Source organism: Hyalella azteca, unplaced genomic scaffold, assembly GCF_000764305.2.
Source record: "Hyalella azteca isolate HAZT.00-mixed unplaced genomic scaffold, Hazt_2.0.2 contig2266, whole genome shotgun sequence".
NCBI classification, from domain to species: Eukaryota; Metazoa; Arthropoda; class Malacostraca; order Amphipoda; family Hyalellidae; genus Hyalella; species Hyalella azteca.
In genome coordinates, this window is record NW_025932549.1 from 140,784 (window position 1) to 167,999 (window position 27,216).

Consider the following 27,216-nt stretch of genomic DNA (forward strand, 5'->3'; position numbering starts at 1 on the left):
TCAAAGCCGTGTTGTATTCCAATACAGCTCAAACGTCTGTGAATATATTAGGAATCCTTCAAGTATACTTGTATTTGATGATTTCAAGTGGTAAATAAATTAATAGATGATTAACTTGAGAAATGGATTTAGACACATGAAAACTAATTCCGTCACAACTTGAATAGGACACACACAGATTGTTCCAAGCTATGTACAAAAATTTAAATTTGCTTAATTGAAAGCTTAATAGTTGTTAATTAAAAGCGTAATTAAGTAGTGTTCAATATTCATTAGTGTTCTAATTCAAAGCCGTGTTGTATTCCAATACAGCTCACACAGCGAACGGAATTTGAACACGTGGATGACGGCATTACGTATCAGTAGAATTTGAAGCGCGGACGGAATACGCCTCACCACGTGCCGAATATTGCCACACACAGTGTCGGAATATAGGGATTTGGTAGGTTTGCATTCTAAAGGCTTTTAAATAAATATGGCAACATTTTGTGACGTTTCATCATTACTGGCGCGTAGTACGGTGTTTTGCGAGTCACATAAAGCAAACAGAACTTGAGTAATGCATAGTGTCATTTTTATAGTTTTTCATTTCTCGATGCGTCCTTAATGTGTTGGAATATACCGCGTTTACCCTACCAATGGTCTCTCTCACTCTCAGACAACATTTACATTGATTTTTGGCCAGACTTGTCACTTGTGCTTGGCTGAGGACATTTATCCTTCTCTTTCAGAGCAGTCTTTACTTTTGAGGCAGCACCTCTAGAAATGTCAAGCTTCAAAAAAAAAAATATACAAAAAATTTCTCATTAATACAGAGAAATAAAGGACTAATTGGTGACATAGTGTTACTTGTATGTTCATATCACATTTGTTTAATGGACAATTTGATGTCAAACATGTTTCTCATTCTCAACTCTCAAGCAATATGACAAGCATGGCAACTTTACAAGTGAGATGTTGCCAGAGGAAAATTAAGCAACTTGCTGAGTGCTGAGTTTGTTTCAGACTGATCAATTTGTCTATTATTGTGTTTCTTCCACTTAGGCCTTATCTCACTGAAGACCATTTGTATAATACTGGTCCAAAGTCAGAACTACAATTTCTAGTCATAGAATAGAATAGAAGTGTCGGCGTTGAAGAAATAGGCCCATGGCCTGAGTAACAAAGACCATCACTTTTTTTGAAATTACATCAAAACTATGAGAGGCAGGAGCCAGCAATTTATGGTGAGTAAAGCTAGAGTATAGACCTGAATTTTGCACGTTTCAATTTAAGTTTAACTTATCTAGTAAAAAATGGCATCATTTAAAAAAAAAAGTGGTCAAAGTTACCCCATTTTACAGTAGTAAAAATGTTGAAGTTTATGCCACTATTTTTACTTTTGCAATATTTTGATTAGTTTAGCTGCTACAACATTTCTACGAAATGTGGGACGCATGTCCTGATTTACCCAGCCCGTCCATTTTATCCCGTTTGACGGTATTTGATCATTTAACTGAATCATCATTCTTTACTCAGTTTACTGCATACAAAGTTTATTACCAAGTTAAAAAATAGGGATTTTTCTAAATGTGTGAATAATATTTTTCATTGTTTACATATCCTTTGGATAAATTTTTCTTTGGATGAAATTCGATGAATCGATTCATAATTTGCAAGGGACTTAAGGATAATATCTTCATAAAAGATGAAGGATCACTGTAATACTTACTGTTTTCTGAGAACTAGCAGCTCTAGCTCTAATTATTAATATAAAATTTTTATACAAGTTGAATTTCTTAGGATTTTTTATTTATGTTCTATGAAATATTTTTTGGGTTTACATAGATGTATTTCAGTTCAGTTTGACATTGCTTTTTTGTAAATGTTATTGTTATGTGCAAACTTGTGTGTTTTTTGTACTCTAACTTTATTTTCTCCTAGCAATCTACTGGAGAAAAGCGGGATGGTGGAGGCTTCAGAGGCGGCTTTCGTGGTGGCCGAGGCAGGGGCATGAGAGGAGGAGTTGGCCCCATGAGGCTTGGCGGGAGAATTGGGATGCGACCTTCTCCTTACGACCACATGCCAGTTACTGACAGATATGGGGGACCTCCCATGCCTCCTATGGCTGATAGGTAATGAGTGAGGGCAGCATCAGAAACCTTGCTGTTTTTATTTCTTATTAGCAGTTTCTTGGCATTAAATGTGTACAAGAATAGTCTCACTTTTTTTAGTTAGATCAAATGTGAAGTTTGTGCATGTGATTTAAGATTTTTTTAGGTTTATATATATTGTCTCAAAAATATATTGTCTCAAAAATAATCAACTCTGCCTCTACCATTTGATCCTAAAAAATGTTAAATTTACAAATTTTTGTATAATTAAAAGTAAAATCAAACCATGCAAATAATTAGAAGTTGAATATTCATGTATATATAGGTATATGTAAGCCATCCATATTGATTGGTGTAAATAAGTAAATATATGATCATCTTGTTCACACAAGCAATCATGTTGAGAGATATTGTTGAATATTTTGTTGAGACTTTTTGACAAGAGAATATTTTGTTGAGACTTTTTGACAAGAGAATATTTTGTTGAAAATTTTGAATCACTTAGCAGTATTTTGTGAAACAAAAATTTGTCTGAATTCACATGTTGAAAACATGATCTTTCAATTAACCAAAATATCGACTGCCTTCATTGCAAACTCCAAATTTAATTTCTTCTATAAAAATACTTCAACTAAATATATTCTTCAATGGTGAGAATTATTAGTCTTTGCATGTGTACAGGATGCCAGCAAGTCAACTGTTTAGCTTAATTTTTTGAAAATGAAAACCTACATAGTAAAAAATGAACCATCCACCAAATGTCAGGTATTAAAGTGTAAATATAAGAAATTGCTGGAAAGCATTAGCAAACAAGTGCAAATCTTCCTTGTTTAAAAAACATGGTGTACTGAATGTGCAATTTAAGGCTGAGAATTTTATGGAAATAAGATCTATGCTTAAATTGGGCTTGAATTGACTGGATTCATGTGTCTGAAAACCTGTGCATCTGATACATTCGTAAAAATTTAGAAAAATGTAGGAAAGAGTTTTGGTGTCTAGTTAGATGAATTGATGTCTAGTTGAAATTTTTTCTGTTGATCAGTGCTCAGCCAACGAACTTGAATTTAAAAAGTAAATTATGACCAGTAATAAATTTTGGTACGGTACAACACAACCTTCTTTATTTCTCTTGTATCCACAAGGAGAAAACTGATTTTTTATAACGAAGAATGGAAGTCCTTAACAATGCAACTTTGCAGGTATGGTCCGCTACCGCCACCCGCTCCTCGCAATAGCTACTACGACGACTATGACGAGTCCCTAAGACGACCTCTGCCTATGGAGCGCCGACCTCTTCCTCCTCCCAGGGACCCCTACATGCGGGATCCCTATGATCGATATGATCCCTATGACCGCATCCCACCGGCTCCTCGATCTGCAGTGCTGATGGAGCGCAGGATCGCCCCGCTTCCTTATGACCGACGCCCTGATCCATATGCTGATCTTTACAGGGAGTGAGTGAAAGCTACTGTGAACATCTATTTTTTTTCTTGTTTCTTTTAACTCACAGTTTAAATCAAGCTGCTTTCATAGGAGCCTCTGAATATTTTGAATTCTTTTATGTCCAGTAAGTGATTATCGTGTCTACCGCGAACATGATAAACATGAATTTGATTGATCAAGACCTCTAGAGTATGACGAAAAAATAATATTCTCTGGCAGATTTGATTTTTTCATATACCATGAGTGTGCAGAATTATTCTGTATCACCAAGTGTTTTTTCTCTCCAGTGACATGCATATTGACTCAAAATATTTACCGAGTATTAACTATCAACTGTATTAATAGCATGAAGATTCAGGCTGATTCACCTTCCTGTTAATTCGGTCACAACCGCAGAGAATTTTGTTTTATATTACCTCAATTAATCTCACTCCCTAACGTTCTGGATAAAAGGTTTTTATCTTTCTGAGAGCGGTAAAAAATGTTATAGAGATCTACGGTTTAGTATTTTCATTAGTCTTATTATCTTATCATTTTGCCACTTTTTGTTATGCTTCTTTTGTCCAATACCTTTCACAGGCCATCAGATTGCATTACATTCGTTTTTTCATGATGATAATGTAATTGATTCTTCTAGAACTCAGGTATTTTTATTATTGTTTAAATTTTGTGTTCGAATGCGAGTATGATTTTCGTGTTCCCCAAAATGATTAGAATATTCATGTATATATAGGTATATGTAAGCCATCCATATTGATTGGTGTAAATAAGTAAATATATGATCATCTTGTTCACACAAGCAATCATGTTGAGAGATATTGTTGAATATTTTGTTGAGACTTTTTGACAAGAGAATATTTTGTTGAAAATTTTGAATCACTTAGCAGTATTTTGTGAAACAAAATTTGTCTGAATTAACATGTTGAAAACATGATCTTTCAATTAACCAAAATATCGACTGCCTTCATTGCAAACTCCAAATTTGATTTCTTCTATAAAAATACTTCAACTAAATATATTCTTCAATGGTGAGAATTATTAGTCTTTGCATGTGTACAGGATGCCAGTAAGTCAACTGTTTAGCTTAATTTTTTGAAAATGAAAACCTACATAGTAAAAAATGAACCATCCACCAAATGTCAGGTATTAAAGTGTAAATATAAGAAATAGCTGGAAAGCATTAGCAAACAAGTGCAAATCTTCCTTGTTTAAAAAACATGGTGTACTGAATGTGCAATTTAAGGCTGAGAATTTTATGGAAATAAGATCTATGCTTAAATTGAGCTTGAATTGACTGGATTCATGTGTCTGAAAACCTGTGCATCTGATACATTCGTAAAAATTTAGAAAAATGTAGGAAAGAGTTTTGGTGTCTAGTTAGATGAATTGATGTCTAGTTGAAATTTTTTCTGTTGATCAGTGCTCAGCCAACGAACTTGAATTTAAAAAGTAAATTATGACCAGTAATAAATTTTGGTACGGTACAACACAACCTTCTTTATTTCTCTTGTATCCACAAGGAGAAAACTGATTTTTTATAACGAAGAATGGAAGTCCTTAACAATGCAACTTTGCAGGTATGGTCCGCTACCGCCACCCGCTCCTCGCAATAGCTACTACGACGACTATGACGAGTCCCTAAGACGACCTCTGCCTATGGAGCGCCGACCTCTTCCTCCTCCCAGGGACCCCTACATGCGGGATCCTTATGATCGATATGATCCCTATGACCGCATCCCACCGGCTCCTCGATCTGCAGTGCTGATGGAGCGCAGGATCGCCCCGCTTCCTTATGACCAACGCCCTGATCCATATGCTGATCTTTACAGGGAGTGAGTGAAAGCTACTGTGAACATCTATTTTTTTTCTTGTTTCTTTTAACTCACAGTTTAAATCAAGCTGCTTTCATAGGAGCCTCTGAATATTTTGAATTCTTTTATGTCCAGTAAGTGATTATCGTGTCTACCGCGAACATGATAAACATGAATTTGATTGATCAAGACCTCTAGAGTATGACGAAAAAATAATATTCTCTGGCAGATTTGATTTTTTCATATACCATGAGTGTGCAGAATTATTCTGTATCACCAAGTGTTTTTTCTCTCCAGTGACATGCATATTGACTCAAAATATTTACCGAGTATTAACTATCAACTGTATTAATAGCATGAAGATTCAGGCTGATTCACCTTCCTGTTAATTCGGTCACAACCACATAAAATTTTGTTTTATACTACGTCAATTTTTCTCAATCCCTAACGTTCTGAATAAAAGTTTTTTTTTTCATTCTGAGAGCGTTAAGAAATGTTATAGAGTTCTACGGTTTAATATTTTCATTAGTCTTATTATCTTATCATTTTGCCTTTTTTGTCTAATACCTTTCACAGGCCATCAGATTGCATTACATTCGTTTTTTCATGATGATAATGTAATTGATTCTTCTAGAACTCAGGTATTTTTATTATTGTTTAAATTTTGTGTTCGAATGCGAGTATGATTTTCGTGTTCCCCAAAATGATTGGATTGTGTTGGCCGCAATGTTTCCTTCATTTGCGTCACTACCGTCAACTTTTGTAGGCGAAACAGAACTTTACATTCAAGGGGATTAGCAATGAGTGCAGGAGGATTTCATTCAGGTTATCAAAATTCACATAGTTGACATTACTGGTTTTTGCCAAAATATTTAGGAATAAATCATGTAATTTTAAAATATTTATATCACAAAATGTAACAGTAACATTATTTTCAGACGCGATCCCTACGCGCCCCGAGACCCCTACGCCATCCGTCGCTCCATGAGTCCACGACGGTGAGCTTTCATTATGTTCGCAAATTTTCCAAAACGATTTACTTTGAAATCAAGCTTGTTTGTATGAATGTTAGTTTGGCCAATCGTACAGTAAAAAAGATACTCGTATCGGTTGCTATTGCAGTTTTAGTGCTGGCTCATTTTTAGTGTTCGTTTCAATGATTTCATGAATAAATTCATTACCAATAGTCTTAATTTCATGAATAAATTCATTGACTTATTATTCCGACTGCGTGCTTCTTGGCTTGAAAGAGAGGATGTTGTTTGACGTGTGATTGTTATGACTTTTGTGAGAGCTCCATCTTTCTTGGCGAGTAGAATGGATCGAAAATATCAGAGAAAGTCAATTTTGGTTAACAAATTATCGGAACTGCATTGAACGGAACTCCACGAAATTTTATTTCTTGTATATTCAACGGAGGGAAATGTTTTTTCACAACAATTAATTTGGAAGACGTTGTACCAACCGTCCTGAAAATTCTTTTGCTCATTCTAAACAAAGTAAAGATACGTTTGCCTTGGTGAACGCATAATAGATGTAAATTTCAGCTTTGATTGTGAAGCACAGTACATTTTTTGCTGAGCTTAGGTCACTGGTATGCGTGGTAATGAAATATTTTGAAGCGGTTTGCTGCCTTGAGTGACCAAGTATTATTCTAGAACACTATAGCACTACAAGTACTATGAACACATTCATTTAATTAATTTTGGTTGGGCAATCTTTTGTTCGTGTTACGATTTTCTGTCTTCGAAATTCTGTGTCGATCATTGCTCCTCAATGTTAAGTATCTTCTCTATGTCATTTCTTCGCGGTTTTTTTTTTTCATTTTTCTGTGATGTACTTTGCGGTGTGGGCGAAAATGTTGCGAATCTCGTCTTTTGGGACCCAATGTCAACGTTATCTCCAGCAGCCGTCATCAAGCTAATGCTATTGTGTACAATAATTGTCATTAATCATTTCTAGAAACTGCTGCAGTCAAACACGTCAGTAGTCCCGTACAGTTAGATAGAATTAACTAAGTCCTAAATGCCCGGTGCGTTATTTACAATCTTGGCGTGCGCACGCTCGTAAACGACAAAAGTCAATCATACAGAAAGATGTATAAGACGAATAATATTGACGCTTTTTTTCTCTAGCTATGCCGGTCCTCCTCGGGACTTGCCTCCGGCACCACCCCGACGATTTTAAGTTCCATCTCGCTCGCCCTGACCATCGAAGTACTCTAAGCCTGGGATCTCGATACCTAATGTCGTCTTAAACTTTTTCGGCGTACCTTACCCATGCCATGAGTCGTAAACTAGACATGGAACTCTATTTATTCGGCGTATTGCTAGCATAGGTAGTACCGTTTCAATTCACCGCCTATGTATTATTATTTCCAGATACTAGTACTTCGCTGTATTATAGAGCTGATTAAGGGCGACCGCTAACATTGTGTTCTTTGAAATCCCGTTCCTCATCTGAGCCACTTAGCAATCGAATTCTCGTTTTCTTTAAATGTAACTAGATTCCATGAAAGGAGTTTCCATCAGATCCTCAATATCCATGTGCTAGGATATAATGCTTAATCACTAATGAAGTTGCCTTCGCATGAATACGGCAAAGAAATTCAGGGTACGAAACTCCAGCAGATAGTTAGTTCCAGCAGTTAGTGCGCGTTTCCAGCAGATAGTTCTAGCTATCGTTTTAAAGTTGGAGTTCTCAGGAGGAATATTTCGATATAATTTTCTAATTAAATTTGTTTTCATCACGAAATTTACTCTCTATGATGGGCGGTAAAGAAGTTCTTGTTGATCGATTCGTTGGTCCTATTCAATACTCGCTCCTGGCATTGTCCAAGGGCCTGATAGAGCTTTACTGTACAAGGACACAAATCAGGTTACGATCAATGAATTTGCACTTCCGTAAATTTACGATGGAAAAATGTTCTCGTATATAGCGTTATCTCTTATCACAAGTATTCTGTTTAGAAATGTCGTGTCCTAAGTTATATGACATGCTGTCGTCTTAAATTCATACTGAGCTGTCTCTCTTGGAAAACTTTCTGTTTAACACTAATGAGCGTCAAATGTTGTTCATACTATCCGTACTAACTTTAGCAACGCCGAGCGTAAATCTGGGTTACGAACAAAGCCTCAATTTTATATATCAATCGAAGATAATTCTTGCTATAACTCATGTTTTATATGCGTTAGTTACCTCTAGTGATGAGACGACATTAGCAAACAAGTTTAATGCAGACAATGCTAGACCTGACTTGGGTTACAGGCGCTCAGACATTTATTTCAAATTATCGGTTTTTCATTATTCGTGCAATGAATCCGTTTTCTTCTTGATAGAGATCTTTGGTAGTTTTGTAGACGCCACTTGCTCATCGTGCTTAGGGACTCGAAATGGTTAAACCTTAATTTCTGCTAATACGAGCACTTGGTTAATTTTCACAAGCTCATCGAAATCACCCCGGAATGTATTTATATACTGGCCGTTAATTTTCATGATAATTTGTTACTACAATTGTAAATTTGACTATTTTCTCGATGTATCTACGAAATATGATGAAGTTCTGAGATTTTGTCCTTCATTGTTATGACTTGTAGCGAACTTACCGCCCGTAATATGTAGTCGATGTTGCGATGTTCGCCTTCTCATAAATCATTGTTAGGTACGTCTAAAACTCAATATTAATTTTACCCGAAAAATGACCGTTAATTTCATTAACTAGCTAATTATCTGAAATTCTGTACGATGATCGGTATGAATTTAGTTTTAACTTATCACTTATCCAAATCAGTCTGCTCTCGTTATAGTGTTAACAGATTCCGATCGTTTTTTTTTTTTCATTGTAAATTCTTAGCTTTGTGATGTATTAAATTACCGATAATGTAATTCTCAAACTTAATTAATCGAACAGAATATTCCCACTCGCTCATATTTCTCTTGTTATGTCTACGAGTTAGTGTAACCTATTGATCCGTATATCTTAAGTGCTATCTAATTAATTGTCTTCGATATCCCGTGAATATTGTTCGTCACTCCATAACTCGATTAATGACAACCGGCTTACTTCGTGCCAATGTCACTTCTAGATTCGATCTAAAATTAAGATAGGCTAGTGGTGTGGTAGCTTTAGTATGTGTGTATCAGCTCGCAATAAAAGATTGATGTCCGACAAGTTTTGTATCACAAGTACATGTCGCCGCGTGGTGACATCAGACCGAAGTCAAATGCTAAGCTGAGCACTGGATCGTGCGAGCTACCCGGAGATTCGCGAGAACCAACTATGGCGTTCTTTTGAACAAATCGATCTTAGTTCACACCGCTTAGCGGGAAACTGAAGGTAAGACTGTGACCTCGCGAGAGGTTCATATTGACGCGATGCTGCTTCCCTTCTACCTTTATGCTTCAGTTAATCCGAAATTTTGATGCATTTGAAAGAGTACTTCGCTGTGTTATGTTGCCGTTTCGTTGAGCGTCTTTAGTCACTTATCTAAAATATTTTTCAAATTCGAGTCATTCGTGCGCGTGTTTGGAATATTTTTGTTGTTTTTTTTTTTCCATCCGTCAAGTGCATAAAGTTTGCTGTAATTGATGTGAGCAGGCGTCTGCTAATTCTCCTTTCTCTTTCCACAATCCGAATTTTCATCTGGCGCCCCTCAATATTTTTTTGGTTTTCGTTGTCGCTTTTCTGTTGACACGGAATGACCTCATTGTGGAACTTTACTCTCATGTATCGTTAAAAATCATTTGTGCTATTCTTACCTTTTATTAACTTTTGTTTTTATCTGCTCTGTACCCTTTCGAATTTTTTAATCATTGCATGAAACGTGGTTGTTTTAAATAATTAAATTAGCCTATAGCGACAGTATTCATGCGTTTCCAATCTGACGGCATTCAGCCAATAACGCATAGGTTCCTAGGAGAAACGAATGAGAAATGCTACCAGATTTTTTTTAAATACGACAACGAATCTAGTAGTCAATGGACTGGCTAATCGGCTTCAAATTAAAATTCGCGTGGGTTAATTTTTTTATTTGTTATTTTTTTGTGTAGTCACGATTTTTCCACTGAGGAGTGACTAGCCACTTGTGTAAACGTAATTTCGCTTAATAACATCAAATATTAATCAAAGTTTTTCAGAGGAGCGTTGGTTTTTTTTTCTTTGCCTTGCTTCACTTAATCACTCTTGTTGTTTAATGTCTAATTACTATCTGTGTATTAGGTTCAACTTGGAGACGAACCATGAGCGAGGCGTTACCACTTGAAGTCAGTCCTCGAGCTGCCATCAGGATGGATCTCATAAACTTGAAGTTTCAAAGAACGACTAAAATGCTTCAGCAGCAACGATGCGGCTCAGTCAGCTTCTTCATCAAAACGATTCTATTATCATGAAGTTCCTGAGGATCTGCTGGCGAGGTGAGAACTGCTGACTTAAGTGCTATAAAGTCGGATATTTTTTATCGCTGTGTTGAGACCTTAGGATGGAAAGTGAATTAATTACTTGTTCTCGGCTCCTGTTTATTGTGTACTCGTTGCATTAAATTCTGATTGATTCATGAGCTCTTGGCGGGGTTTGTATTTATGTCGAAATTTTTTTTTCTCTTATCGAGTCTAAACTCGCTTCTGTATTTGCTGATTAGCAAAATTAAACATTCTCATTTCTTCCTCATAAGCGCCTAAACTTCATGCATTTTTCTATAAAGGAATTTTTCCTATTTGGATGAGGGGATTAGTGCTATTTGTGCTTATTGCAAGGAAAATACCGTGATTAAAAATGCGCCTAGACCAGTGTTGAATATAGTAATTGATCAGTTGTTTTCTGCCACAGGGCACCAATGAGCCTCCGGCTGTCGGTACCACTCTTCGTTCTTCTTACGAGTTGATCCGAGGAGAAGATTTCCTTGCTTTGCAGTGCTCAAAGTACCAAGACACTAGAGTATACTCGCCACATCATAGTCTCTGTGATAATCTCGAGTTCTCTACCGGCAAGTTCCAATGTATCTTACTTCTTTACTTGTGGTGAAGTCACTGTGAACTTTCTAGTTTCCTTAATATTTGTTTGGGACGTAGCAGTCCCAGGCCACGATGGATCGCCGCTTCTGGATCGCTTCTGTGAATGATGTAATTGAGCATCGCACTATTGTTACACTAAAGATGATTATTAATTTATCACTGATCACTATCATTCTTACAAATAAATTACATCTTCTGGACCACGTTGACCTGCCCCCGAGTGGTATTTTCATCTCTGTAATTCGCTCTGGAGTGGAGTCCAATCTCTAATCCGTGAGGTATCGTGAAGGAACCTTACTTTACAGGACCACCAACATTTTTAACAAAATGTAGTGTGCACTCGCTACGCCAATCTTTACTAAAATAAGACTAATTATGTTCATTGCCGTGGAGATTAAGAACGCAAATTACATGTCTACTGTTAGTAACAATATTTTAGCAGGATTGAGGTACGAAAGGCTTTGACGGCGGGTGTTTCCGTAAACAAATTTATAATGCTAGCAATTTAAGAGATGTACAGCTGTCATTTTGTTCACGTCACAATTTCTTTTGCGTAGTCATGTTAATTTTGCTTTCAATCTCCATTTGTTCCTAGTATTTATATGAAATATTATCTGCACGCTGAACAAATTCGGCTCTTCTGTTCACTTTCCTAACGATGTATATTTCTTGCACCGAATTTCTTTAGAATAATTTTCCCCGTTTAGATTTTATTTACCGCCTTCAGTTTTGATAATCTTTAAACAACATAATCCCAAACCATACTGCCTTGCCCTATATACCACCTATGGCCATGGCTGTTTACCGCTTACGATGTTACTCGTGGCTATCACGTGTTGACATTTCTTGTAGTAATTTAAGATTTCTTCCCGTTTGTCGATATTTAGATGAAATATGGAATTTGTTCAAGTTTAATTGAGGTTTCGCTACCTGAACTACACTCTGATTTGCTCCGTCTTTTGCTTGAATCGATGGCTATTGTTTATTTTGGACGGCGAATATTTTTGTTTGTTTATCTTCTATCACCTTGTCATTACCTTCATATTCTGCTGCCCTGTAATTCTTGGCTGATGTTAACTCTGCCTCTGTCAATTATCAATTGATCAAAATAAATCCAGGAACAAAAATTGTGTAATTTTGTCTCTTTTTTTACCCGTATATGAACCGACCGATACGCGCACGTTATGCAGTGACCTTGAATAATTCTGAGAACTCTGTTTATTTTGGAAAAACTTTTTAGCTAAAGGATTAGCAGAACTGTTGAAGCTCAAAATATATTGCACTTTTCCATCTAACTTGAAGCATAGTTTCGATTACTCAAGTTCGAATTTCTCTATGGATTTTGTGCTCTATAGGTTTCATCCTCTATATGTGCAGTTGAATACAGTTCACTGTTCAGGATCCGCATGAAATATACAGTCTAAAATGTGATTGGATTTTAATTTGGTGATGATATTTATTTGAACGTATCAATTCCTCAAACACAATGTTTAAAACTTTTGAATAAGCAAAGGATTTTGGAAAATCACAAGATCGTGAAATTAGACGTGGATAGTAGTTTTCAAATGGATATTAGCTAGTTTCTATCACCTAATCCAATCTTTCGACCAGCAAAAATGTAAAATTAAAATACTGAATTGAAAATAAATGTTTAACTTGAGGTGCACTCTCAATTGTCGTAAATTTACAGATAATGAAAAAAAAACTAATTCGAAATTTGTCTTGCACCTAACAAAAAGTATAGTTCAGCAGTACCCAACGGGAACCGGGAAAGAGTTCATGCCATCTTCAATTAAGGTTTACTTAAACTCCAACAACCGCATGTGATACCAATAATTAGGTGACGATGAGTATTTTGTAAGCTAATGACTTCACTTTGAGAAACTTTCTGGTAACATAATACATGTTTCTGTTCTATGTCTGATAGTGATACGTAACTGACGCTGAGAGCAACAAATTTCTGGAATCGTGTCAAGTAAGTAAGCACAAATTGAATGCGCTACACCTATAATAGACTACGCTCACATTTACTTCGTACTCCGATCAGGATTTGTATGATTATCCAATAGTTATTGTGCATCACTTTACAAACCCCATGTTTACGAGACCTATCAAAATCGCTGAAATTTTTATTGTTATGTCGACTAAGCTACGGTTCAGCGCCGAGAATTCAGATCATTTACATATTCTGAGAACATTAATTAAATCATGTTAGGCGTGTTGAATTTTGAGTTTTTTTTTTTTCAACTTCAGCGTAAGCTACCTGTTTAGGTTATTTATTTGTTTTTTATTCGTGATTGTATAATATTGAATTATTTGAATCGTAAGCGGAAACAAGTTCAATTGTGTTTATAAAACTGCATTTGCAGTTCCTTAAATTACCCGGAAAGTTACGTTGAGGTAAGTCCGTTGCTTACAGTTCACCAGCAACTTTCCATTCATGGTTGAACTAGTATATAGTTCAACCATGCTTTCCATTCATCGTCGGTGATTATTTATCATATAATTCTACCTTTCTTCCATTGTAGAATGTTTGCCATAGCGAATAGCACAATGAGAGGAATTAGAGTTCGATTAAATTTATCCGAATACTTATTGTAGTTCATCTTGAGACCTAGGATCGTGTAACCTGCTGATCGATTCCAGCAGATTCCTCTGAAGCAGACTACCGAATTCAGTTCCTTTGATTTGTCAAGGGACTGCAGTGCATTGAAATAGAGATTTAAGGAAACGGTATTCTTCGAACTTGATTTGCCATTCGACGAAGCTCCCGTGCTTGATTTATTCGCCCGATTATCGAAGGACTCGTAAACTGCTGAAGTACTGACATCCGTTGACCGCGTCGAGTTGTATTTACTCACAGATTTTACTCTGGAATTATTACGCAATAAGCAACTGCTTTGCTTTCTGTGAGATTACAGGTTGAGCTTTCTTAACTTTTCTAACATTTAGTATATATTGCACACGACTTTTTCTCATACTTGGTTGAGCTAAATAGTTTCCTTCCGCGGTTGGATTCAAACATGGGCTTCAAATAGCAAAGGAGCGTTGCAAAAACTGAAACTTCACTCGGAGCTGAGCAACCGTCAGATTCGTCCGTCGCTGAACTCATGAACTTCAAACTCAAAGTCTTACTAACAGCTTCTCCTAAACGACTTTTTCTCGGATTTACATTTCCCAGAGCCAGCACTGCACAGTTACAAGATCGGTTTTTCTAGCACTTGTCGCATTCGTGATTTCGTTTATTTTAAATGTCATAGTAGATCCACTGCAGCCGCAATCTTGGACGTTAATCACATTATAGTTGCATTTTGACAATGCTTTTCAAAATTTATCCTCCTTCCACTTGTTCTCCTGACCACATTTTTACTGTCAGTTTGTACTTAGGGCTACGCTATTTTCTCCTTGATCAGCTTTCTACCCTTGCATAGATCTTCGCATCCATGCTTGAATTATAGAAATTTTCGCTCCACTCAGTATTATGTTAAATTAGCATTAGTTAAACCATGACCGCTTCAATACTCAGAAGAACTGGAGTTGGCACAAGACGAAGAAAAGGCGGTGTTTTCGTGACTACGAACTTCAGTTTAGCAGCAGGTAAGTTGGTTGCACTTGATGTAGACTTTCGCACTGCTTGTGCTGCTGGTACCAGCAGGTATTTGTTGTACTCTACGTAGTTTTTCGAACTGATTGTGCTGATGGCACCAATGCTGTAATAATATATAATCGTCGCCATGCAAGGAAGGTCATTCACAATCGTCGGTTCCAAACATTTCATATTCTTTTTCATGCTCACCTCCAAACTTTCGAAGAACTTAGTTGGTTTGTGGCTTTTCATGTTTAGATAGATCTTTAATTTCCATCTAAGAAGAACGTGTTCGAATTTCTGACTGTGCTGAAAGTCGAGCTATACACCTCAAGTGGCCTCATAGTATTGTTGATAACGCAGCAGTCATATTTTGAATACTCTTTGAAATTTTTGTATTAAACTGTTTGAAATACTTACATTTGCGGATGCACAATGCTTAACTTCACAGAAAAATGAACTGTTCAATTGTTGAGGATGTTTTATTTCTAAAACTCCGATTCATTGCAGACGTTCAGTTGCAGACGTGCACTCGTGCTGTCGTGCAGTTGCACGGTCAGTATGCTGTTGACTGTCGTGTGTGGAGGGTTGTTGCGTCGAGCGTGATGTGTGCCTTCACTGGGTGTTCCTTTAGTTTTATCTAAATGATCACAACAGGAAAAAAAGTTCTGATTAAAATGTCTACTCTCATTATTGTTCTCGTTCTGACATGATATTTGTTTGTGGCTTCGCGTTCCAAAGTTTTATTTAATATTTATGTGGGGCATCAGTTAAGTGTCAGTCAGTAGATTTAGTAGCAATACTGTATAGAGGTTTTGGCGTTTAAAAAATTGCTACCAAGTTTGTGCTTAATCAAAGAGTCATAAATTTCGCGGTATGGCTTCCTGGAACAGAAGACTGCTGAATTCACACCAAACCTAAGTAGTCTACGGTCCAATGACCTGAAATTTCAACTTGAGTCTCCGAACGTGAAGTGCTCTACATACAAATTCAATAGGTATCCAGCCTTTTCAATATCCAGCCTTTTTTTTGATTGAGCTGAAACGTACTTTTCGATGTTAACAAGCTTTCGAATAGGTCATTTATGAAACTAACAATAAATACTGTTTAATTAAATGTTCAGCAATCAGTTGCATTTAGGTTTCATAGAGGTGGTCATGCTGAAGGTGTACTTATTAAATTTTGATGAACATGGGATGCCAACTGTCGGTAATCGGAAAAATCGAATTCTGATGATGGATGCAATTTGTTACCAAAATTTTCAAATTGTAGCAGTTTTGATTAAAAATCTTATAAAATCCTTGAAAATGAAAGTCTGTTATGATTTCCATGTTGTTTACGATTGCCACGAATGTTTAGACTACGTATTTGAAGCAGCCGCAGTAGGTATCGATTTCCCGTAAAATAGACTGACACTACTGGAATGTTTATTATATTTTTTACAAACTTAGATCCTAAATGCTGCTATGATAATCAGTTCTTCTATATAATCCACGTTAAGCTGGGCTAATCGGAATAAATATGGATTTTGCGAGCGTTTCAAACTAATCTACGTTACTTAATATATAATTCTAGATACTCGTTATGTCGATACTCGATACCTCGTATCTCCGTGCCGTATTGTACGCGTTACGCTGAAATATTCATGAAATTTGCGATTGTCTCGAGTACTCCCCTGTATTAAATTGAGCCAATCTGAATAAAGATTTGGCTAGTTCTTCAGACTGATCAATGGTGTTTATAATTAAAGATAGTTGATACGTCGATTATCAATACCTTTCTACTGTGCTTATAATCCTCAATAGTTTTTACGTCGATTATCAAAACCTTTCTACTGTGTTTATAATTCTCGATAGTTTTTACGTCGATTATCAAAACCTTCCTACTTTGCTTATAATTCTCAATAGCTTCTACGTCGATACCTTAGTTCTCGGTGCCATATCGCACGAGCGTACCGTGAAATATTCACGAAATAAGCAATTGTGTGGAGAACTGCCCTGCTCGAGCTGGCTCTCTGGAGCAATGCACGTGTGATGGTGGACGTCGATAGCAGCAGCCGCTGCAGTCGTGGCTCTGGCGTCGATAGTGCGGTGGCTTGGCGACGGTTGGTGGCAGCAGACTTGCATTCCACACTCCATCGCCACCCCCAACGCTGGCCATAGTACACAGCGTATTTGGTTTTTGATATTTGATTTGACACGATCGTGTAATTGTGATAGATGATTTGCGTGTCCTATTTCCTATCTGAACTCCCTTTAATTATCTCGCAATTTCTCAATTAGATAATTTAAATTTAAATAATCGATTAGGCCTAGCACTGATTTCAGCAATTTATCATTGCATGATGCAGCCCGTATGAATATTACTGCTTCGCGGGGATTCATCTGATTTTGAACAAGATTAGCTGTTGGATAACGGATGCAACTTGTAGAAAAGTAAATTTTTTGCTTCCACTTGCAGTCGAAAATCTATAAAGGACTCTTTAACTAAGAAGGCAGTTTCTGGATTATGAAGAGGCTGAATTGTGTGAAAAAATTATAATCGATAATTTTAATTGCTGTAAAGTTTATCCGACCTAATCCTTGTCTACCAAATGCTATGGTCATGTGGGTTGTAGAGTCTGAACTGAAAAGAATATCACTCGGGCAGCGGCCTTTCCGGTGGCGTGTGGAGTTCGTTCTATCAGCTCCTCTGAGATACGGAGTTCTTTTGAAGAAGATACGCTGAAAATGAATATTTAGCTTGCTATTGTACTCCTGTGTTAGTGAGGGTAGCATTCGCTCGTATCTTCGTAATTTACTGCTACCTAGATTTCTATGATTATGAGGGGCTTTGAAATAGTTTATTTGAGGCGATAAATTAATCTTTGCATTTTTCTCACATTCTTTGAATTGTAACATTAAAAGTTGATAAAAAAATTGTAGGTTGTTGTTCAATGCAACTCTTCTTTTTCAAGATCCAGACCAGAACTGATATCATCCTGATTATTACTAATGATTAAATTACGGGTTAAATAATTAAGATATGAACTCTTATCTACCTGTTTTTAATCTTTCAAGAATGAATAAATGCCAGTATAAAGAAAACTTCAACTCTTTCTTTTAATTTTGAATTTCCTGGAACCGTGCTCCGTCGTAACAATATATTGAGTTTCTTTACATTATGGCTCTCATGATAATCCTGGGATTGTACTGCGGTTATTAGTTCTTAATCCCTGAAGCTTACAGTGCTGTCAGCACGCCATATCAGATTGCGAGGTCCTTTGAGTGTCGTGGCACGTAATTTAGCCCGTCATTATACCTGCTGCAAAATGATTTATGTGAATACATGTGTAGAAAGAATGTTGAAGATTTACAGAACTAGTCATTTTACTGCAGCAAGGTTTAAATGTTCACTAATACCGGGTAATTCAGTTTTACATTTTATTTACTCTGATAGTTGTTTTTTAATGACTTCAACTCGTAATTTATAGGAACCTTGATTGACCTCAAATTTCCTGGTTCCCCCATTATTCACAAAATTATTTTATAAACTGGCGTTAATGATGAAAAATATGCAGCAAGATATTACTTAATTTAGCAGGTTAGCCGTATACGTTTCCCGGGATTGATAATGCCGCTATCCCGAATCTCATTAATACGAATAAAAATCATGTCTACCGATAGATAAAAGTCCTGTTCAAACGCACATTTGAGATAAACATTGGCATCTTTTATTGATTTCATCGATACATTCCGATTTAAATATCAAATTTTAATTCGTGATACAATCTATTCGTCTTAGCTTTGCTATGCATTATTATTCTGTTAATTACTATAGGTTAATTTTTCCAGTACAAGGTAAAGTATACGTGATCCATTAGCCCCTATACATTTCCAGCGCCAGACGTCAAACAGAAACCCAAAATCACGCAGAATGCGACAAATATTGATAATATATATAATTCCGTAGTGTAAAAGTTATATGTCTTGACAACGGTCTTGTATCAGATTTATTCTGAAAGTTTAAATTGTTTGCAATTTATAATTTTTACTTTCCTTGCGACTTGGTGAGAACATTTGTTCTTTTCACCGTTGATGCGTTTCTTGTTCAGGTTTCGATGATTGTTTTCATTTTTTTTTTCAGATAGATAAATATATTATAGTTGTGCATAGTGATGTGACAGTGTTAAAGTGCTTTATATAGATAACATTGAATGTAGGTAGACAATTGTTTGTTGTTACTGAAGTATATATTAATAATAGTATTCCATTTTGGAAAATGTGTGCAATTTCTTCGAAATAAATGTTACAAATTGAAAGTGACGTTTGTAATACAAACTTCGAAATTATAAATATTCTGAGTTTTGAAGAAAAATAAAAGTTTATCATGGCTAACTCACCTGCCAGATGCAACGCAGCGATAACCAACATGAACATGAACTTCGTGGTACCATCCATTGAGTTTCTCTGCCGAGGGTCAAAAGAAACCTCGCATCTTTCGCACAAATCTCATGCATCTTGAGCCTTAATTTCCCGCTAAGTTCATTTGTATCTCTGTTGAGTGTCTAGTTCTGTAGACTAAGTTAAAGCCAGGAGTCGAAATGAGGTTGTCTGAGACCCGACAGTGGAAGTGTACACATTGTATTTAATGAAAATGTTGCTTTTTGAAGAATTTTCCTTTTGAAAAATGCCGTGTTCTTCGTTATGGCCGACACTTTGTCCATGATCGGCCCACCTACGTGATTGAAACTACAATTTTTGTCACGATAAACGCCGTCCACTTCAGTTAATTTATTCAGTGTTCTTGTTCTGTGAGCATTTCTCCTGGCTTTTCCTCAGCCTTCTTCACAGTACTGGTGTTGAAGCCAGTCGGATTTCTAAAGGACGTTCGAGAAATCTAGCCAGGCTGTCTTTCTTTCTTCGCTACGTGAATTGAATTCACAGTACTGGTGTTCAAACCAGTCGGATTTCTGAAGGACGTTTGAGAAATCTAGCCAGGCTGTCTTTCTTTCTTCGCTACTTGAATTGAATTCACAGTACTGGTGTTCAAACCAGTCGGATTTCTGAAGGACGTTCGAGAAATCTAGCCAGGCTGTCTTTCTTTCTTCGCTACGTGAATTTCAGTTCCCCTCTGTCAGGCGGCAGCATGCATCTGCGGAGGGGCCACATTGCTCCCCAGAACCTGTTCATCAACACCATCATCCGCCGCTTTGATGGCCCAAGTGAGTAACCGCAACATTTTTTTGTTATTCTCCACCAACTCGTTATATTTAGTACCGGTATAGTCAAGTCAGCCTCGAGGTCGGGGAATACATGGGGATGGTCTTCATTTATTTGAGCTTCAGTAATGATATGTTACTCAAGATGCAGGATTAATGGTGTGTTTCTTTTTTCTTGCCGGCGAATGTTTTTATGAACGGTTTACTCATGAACTCGTTCGTAGAAGTCTTCATCATTGAGACCGAGCGTGGTAATTGAAAGTTGAAATTAACTTACTATGTATATATATATGTTATATAATGTACACATATTTGCCTTGTCGCAATGCTGCAAAATGACTTTCTATTTCCGTGCTGTGGTATGCTGTACGCGAATACCTTTATGTTGTCATGCTGCATGAATCCGATAAATGCGTATGTCATGCGCGCCGGTGACGTTTGCAGGTACGAGGATTTATAATACGTGGAAGAAAAGTTCGAAGTAATTTGAAATCTTTCTCTTGTTTATGACAATATGGTACTGTTGGTTATGATAAAATTTGTAGTTTATTCAAAGCTTTTTAGGAAATTCTGGTTCATTTATGTCTTACAAAAGCTTTTTGGCCAATTTTTGCTGCCAGACTTCAATGTTGATGCACGATATAGTATTTTGTAATCTTTATTTGGGCGCTATGAGGTTAAGTTTACAATCATTCAAGTTCGTGACTATGACACTGATAACCTTATCCTCGTCATTAAAATCAAGACGCAATTTAAGCCAATTCTACGGCATCTACATGATCTGCACAACGCATATTGCAGCTGAAATAGTACATGAGTTGACGCTGAAAGCTTTGTTTTGTGGCTTGGTCTTGAAAGACACCCAACTGCGTGTGCCAAGACCTACCCGCCTCCTCACCCGTCATATGACACACATGGCACTTGGCCGTCCCGCTGTGGCTGCTTGTGCGGCGGCTGTACAATCGGCATCCTTGGCAGAACCCAGGCATCGACCTCACCATACTGTACCATATTGCAATGCTCTTAATTGTCTGACTATTTGCAAAATGACTGAGTTGACAATATTTTAACAAAGAGTCTATATAGCTTATTACTACACTCCACGGTAATCCTGCTAATACCAACGAAATAAGGCGCATGAAAGACGAAAGGCTATTCGTAAGGCCGAAAGGCATCCGTCTCCACTGCCAGTGCGTATCACCAGTAGAGAACGCCGTGTACTCCTTACTAAGAATATGGATGCATTTATTAAAGCTGTTATCAAATGCTTAGAAGTGTTATTATAAGTAGAGGATGTAACGAGGTATAGTTCAAAAGTGCTTGTGTGGAATGTGGTTCAAGGTGGTACAAAGAGCGCCCTTCTACAGTGGATGAGAAGTGTTGTGAGGCTAAAATGGGGAATTTTGATAGGTGGTGCTACTTGAATTCGGTGGATAATGTTAATATTTTACTGTACATTTTCGTTTTATTTGTGACTTGGTTGCCATCAATGTAATATAAGATCTTTCTACCTTGGGTAATTTTGTTGTAGGAGAGCTTCCAACATATTTCACTATCATTGATTACGTAAACGAGCTGGGATAGTTGACGAGATACATTTATATAGAATTTTCAGCGGTTTCACAATGAGAAAAATCAGGGCCCATACTTTCAAAAATAGTTAAGAGATCTCAAGTTCATCAGCCAATCATTGACGGCCTTTCAAGCAAAATCCACCAATCATAGACAAGAAAACAGAGCGTAAGTACGTACTTACGTTCACTTAGCGAATTTTGAAAGTATGGCCCCAGGACTCTATTATACATCATGGATGAAAGCTCCGAATCCAAGGTTTATTTATGATGTCGGTCTAGGTTGAAACTCTGAAAGCCATAATGTTTACCACATCAGCAAGCACTGTTTCCCTCGTAAAAAGGAATGAGTTAAAATTAATATGAATATACGAAAAGTAGGTCATACCGTGTTCAAATTTACCGTATGCCGATTGATTTCTGTGATGAAGGTAGACTCTAAATGTATACGTAAGGTGATTTGCCCGAAAAATGACACGTTATTGGCCAAACCGACAAATAGAATTTAAACTGATGTTATATCTCTCTTGAGCCACGGGCCACGACGATGTAGTATAGAAATCCAAACTACTGGTGCAAGGTAAATCTGAGAGACCGGATTTTGAGCCGATAAAAATATAAATCAAATGATGTTCTAGGGAACAACATTCCCCAGATTCTGACGATATGAACAAAAAAAGTGAATGATAAAATCTACAAAATTACTCAAAATCCAACACTGGGGACCTCGCTGGGAAATTATAACTAGCGAGTTACGCCTCTTCGTCGTTATATGGCGAGTTAATTTAAGTTTCAATTGTTATTGCTTCAATATTTCTTAGGAAATGATCGATATGAAAATGAATTCTTCACTCGCGAGCTAGAAATTCGATGTCCTGCGTAAGTGTATGAGCTTCGCTCACTACTATCGTCTGGCCTTCACGTAATCGAAGTTATTCAGGTATGTGAAATGCTCCTAGCGATGCACGATCGTATTTGCCAAGTATATTTGCCTATAAAATTCCAGCAATCACTCCAGGTTTCTTTGTTGCTGGAGCTGGAATCAGGCAGAGGCTTTTGCCAACGGATGCTTCAAAGGGAGCATTAGGCGGTTCTCGTAGGGAGGAAGGCAACATTCGGGCGAGATTTTCCCTCGAGTTCATTATTCTTCTTGCCCCTCGGTCTCCGCGTTGCTTGCTCTCAGTGACTGTGGCCAGATTCTGATCGTGCTAGGGACTTTTTGTGGTTGCTGAGCTAAAAATAACCTCCCTTAAAATACTGAATGAAGGAGTGCCACCCCCGGAAGCGGATTGAATTGGTAGTGCAAACACCGGCGTCCTTGTTTGAATTCGTGATTATCCCTTTAAATTTTTCCCGAGTATTTTCCCAGTCAACAGGCAATTAGATACGAGAAAGATTGAGGACGATAAATGTATCTGTAGGTAACGAGGTCTATCAAATTGAGAAAAATAACAAATTTTTATTGGTGTGTCCTTGATAGTTGAAATCTCGTACTGTATACTCAGAGTTTGTTTACATAAAGTTCTTCCTCACGTGTACCTCTTTTCAAATATTGATGTGGCGTTACTCCTGAGCTGAGTTGACTGAAAGAATTTCTAACCACTTGTTGTGGAGCTGTTGGGAAGTCGTGTGGAATTTCCTTTGAATGTTCTTCGAGGTTTGTTATCGTAAATTGGTTGATGTTGTCAAAAGAAAAATGTGCAACAATATAATGTTGAACATAAATAAGCTGAGCTACATGTTTAATATTCATGTTCGTAAAAGCTGTTTCTGTGACAGGAATTACTTGATGACTATGGAAGTTTTTACCACACTCTGTTCAAAGCAGCTTGGTTAGGTCAGAAGCTAAATGAGCGCAGTTTAGTCATACTTAACGAAACACTTGGCGTAAGACTGAGCTCACTTAACAGGTTCGGTTTCCTTCACATCAACTGATGTCTACATGTCTGTTCTGCCAGTGACACGTAAACTTGAGCTCAGAATTTGACAGTGACTTCTCCTGTAGTTCTGACATACCACCAAGAGACGGCAGCTTTGTTTACTTGGTTCTTAGTGACACTCGCGGGACGCTTAGAAAGCACCGTCATATACGTTACTGAAGATTTATTTTGCTCTTAAATTTACATATAAATAGTTTTCGATGCGGTATGTGTAATTGAATTGAAACGTGGAAGTATTAAACTTTTTAGTTTATAAGCTTTTTACTCATGAACACTCGTTTCCATACGATCTAAATATTATCCTTTATTGATAATTTGAATCTCAAAAGTAAATTTTTTGTTTTATCTTGTCTGTTTTTACACTGCTCGATTCTGTTCATGAACTCTTTTGAGGGGGAGTATCTGGATTCAATTTTTAAACGTTTCCGAACTCTCAAGTTTTCGACCTATTTCTTGAAGGGAATTCGGTGGTCCGTAGTTGACATTTGAGTTGGGTAGATACCGTAATGGTCAGGAAAAGTGCAAATGAGGAACGGTGGATGAAATGGTACTGTCGAAATATTCCAACTGACTGATTTATGTGCCATAATTCGCTAAATTTTTTTTACTTGCCTCATGAAATTTCAAATATTGTCAGTTAATTTATTGACTAATGGGATTATGCTTGAGTATTACATTTTACCTAAGATGTTGATAATTTAGGATGTCAAAGTTGAAACGTCTTTTAAGCTTTTATTTTATCCTGTTTGCCAACTTAGTGCATTGTGTAACGACGGTGGCAAACAACGCCATCACAAGACCTGCTCAATCTTTAATAAATGTTGCCATACTCAAAAATAAAAATAAATCCTTTTAATAGATGTTGTTACACTCCAAAATAATAATAGATCATTTAAATAGATGTTGCGACACTCCAAAATGAAAATAGTCTTTTCTAATAGATGTTTTCCACACTAAAAAATGAAAATGGATCCTTTTTAATAGATGTTGCCACACTCCAAAATACTCCAAAATGATAATAGATCCTTTTAATAGATGTTGCCACACTCCAAATAATAATAGATCATTTTAATAGACGTTGCCACACTCTAAAATTATAATAGATCCTTTAAATAGATGTTGCCACACTCCAAAATAATTATAATAGATCCTCTAAATAGATGTTGCCACAATCCAAATAATAATAGATTCTTCAAATAGATGTTGCCAGACTCCAAAACGAAACCTCCAAGCGCCCGTGAATGAGAAAGACGCGCGCACCAACCCCGACGCTAGAGCTGGTCGTTGCTGATGGGTGGGACTGCTGGCCCTCTGCCCACTCAGTTCAGGGGCATCGCAATCATGCCAGTTCTCTCATCGCAGCCATAATAATTGCATACCTGAGTTTCAATGTTTTCGATCGATAAGTTTCGTGTTTTCTTTGCTAAATTATATTGTCAGTAGTCACCACCCGTTAGAATGGTTACTACGAACTGGCTGGTATTTTTATGGGGGCTCTTGTGCGAGTAAGGCTCAGCTAGAATAATCGCACGCTTGAGAATTTTAATGCTTCGATCAATTAGTTTCGTGTTTTATTCTCAAAATTATATCATCAGGAGTCAACAACCGTTAGAATGATTACGTACTGCGAGGTACTCTTGCTAGCTATTTGTCCCCCTTACCTCCACGAGCGAAATAACTTACTATTTCCTTATAAAAAGCGTGTTTAAAAACTTTATCCTCGGAGGCAATTTGCCAGGAATCCATAATATTTTCGTCCTTGATGGACCAAATCTTCACCAACTTTTTCTCATTTTGCGTTTGTTAAATGAAGATCAGGTGGAACGTACTGGAGCCGCCATAAGCGATCCACTATTACCTCTTTCAACCAATTTCCTGCATCAATCCATTTTTCGAATGATGTGTGATGAAAAGTGAAGTGGTTATTCTGCCTAGTGCATATTATTTGAAAACCCCCTCGAATATCAGGATAAACGACAAATAGAGTAAAGATGACAGCAAAAGATGTATACCGGTGGTCAAATAAGATATTTTTGGTTGTACTTTTGTTCTGTGAGTTTCTGTTAACGCAACTATTATAGATTTTGCGTTTTCGTTGCTTCATAGCACCTGACACGAGTCCTCTACCATCGATATTCACGGTGCTTCTCTTCTAATGTTCTAAGTGATACGGTATGCGACATTAAGCTGGATTTGCATGTCATATTTTCACTTTTAATCTTGTGTTTTGATGTTTGGAACGATAATTGATTATGTGTCGCTGTGCCATGGTCCTGGCCTCATGAGCGAAAGATGCAATAGTTTAGCTTTATCGAACTTTAAGTTCGAGATTTTAGGCTATTTAGCTTTAAATTTCGCGCGAATTCCTGAATTCCATTTGGCGTTGAAATGCTGAAATTTATATATTGTATAGTAGTCTGTATTAGGTACGTACTTTTGTTAAGGGATTCTTGGTGCCTGCGATGGATTACTTTGAGACAGGCATCGACATTGACCTTGTAGGATTTGAGGTGCCTGTGAAAAGTGCTTTTCAATATTTGTTTTTACGTGATATTGCATACTATTCTGAAATCGATGACCTATGCAAGTTTGTAAAATTGTGAAATCCCCCTTCATTTGTAAAAGAAACACAGTATAGATGATCTGCTTTTTAAATTCACTAAATGGTCGTCCAGCATTTCAGCGCCCTAAATCCACTCTGACTGGCATTAATCAATTGGACACTTTGATTGGCATCACGGCTTGCACATGATTTACATCCCGCATGTCTTTCACGTTGCATTAATTATAGTTACTCAAGTAATCTATTTCGTCGAGCATTGCAGCGTTCCATCTCCTAATTTGACCTGAGGAATGACTTAAACATGTAAAATTATTACAGGAACCTTTTGTTCGAATGAACTTTGACAAAATGCAAGAAAAGGTGAAAACAGAAGAAGGGGAACTTTTATAAATTTATCTCCTTATTTAATTTACTAGCTGTAACATCGAGAGACTTACCATTCGATTTGCAATGCAAATATCGAGCGACTCTAGAGGCCATATTTTCCAAAAATATTGTCGAGGACTTTTCTTCTATTTTTCCACCTCTTCTCCCCTAGTTTTTCAATATATAATCCGAACAATAGATAAATCAGAAGGAAGGGCTTCTGAAACCGCTAGATATTCTCTTTATAAATCGAATGATATGTCTCACAAAGTTGTAGCTTGGAGATTAAAGTGTGAGATACTTTTAAAATGATGCGAAAATGGCAATTTTACTTGTTTAAGGGAGCCAAATAAGTGACGTGGATTAGAAAAAAAATTAAAGGCTGGAAAATTTACTTAATAATGTATACCTTCTTCTCCATCGCCCATTTCTCGTAATGAGGCATCATGACATGACTTATTGTTATCCAGTTTAGCGCGAAAAATATATCCTATAAATTCAATTTTTTTTTAAAGAAATCTTATTGAAAATATGGTAAAAATTGCTTATTTTTATAAATTAGAAATTGCCTCACGCAGAAACTAAAGCGCGCCCATACATACAGTTTACTGCGTTCGATGCGCCTTCTCCGCAG

At 36.9% G+C, this 27,216-nt stretch overlaps 1 protein-coding gene across 3 annotated transcripts; it reads left to right on the top strand.

Moving 5' to 3' along the window:
• Nucleotides 1-1,918: 1,918 nt before the first annotated feature.
• On the top strand, nt 1,919-12,491 carry LOC108682982 (pollen-specific leucine-rich repeat extensin-like protein 4). 3 transcript variants are annotated; one of them, XM_018172250.2, is made up of 5 exons: nt 1,919-2,114; nt 3,293-3,547; nt 6,286-6,345; nt 7,483-10,759; nt 11,172-12,491. In XM_018172250.2, exons 1-4 carry the CDS (start codon nt 1,993-1,995, stop codon nt 7,532-7,534), a joined length of 489 nt encoding a protein of 162 aa, XP_018027739.1. In that variant the 5' UTR covers nt 1,919-1,992; the 3' UTR covers nt 7,535-10,759; nt 11,172-12,491. The 3 variants fall into 3 exon arrangements, 2 of the variants coding, with proteins under 2 accessions (XP_018027739.1, XP_018027740.1); XM_018172251.2 differs by having other exon boundaries at nt 10,566-10,759; XR_001931588.1 differs by lacking the exons at nt 1,919-2,114; nt 3,293-3,547 and adding an exon at nt 5,118-5,368.
• The last annotated feature ends 14,725 nt before the right edge of the window (nt 12,492-27,216 follow it).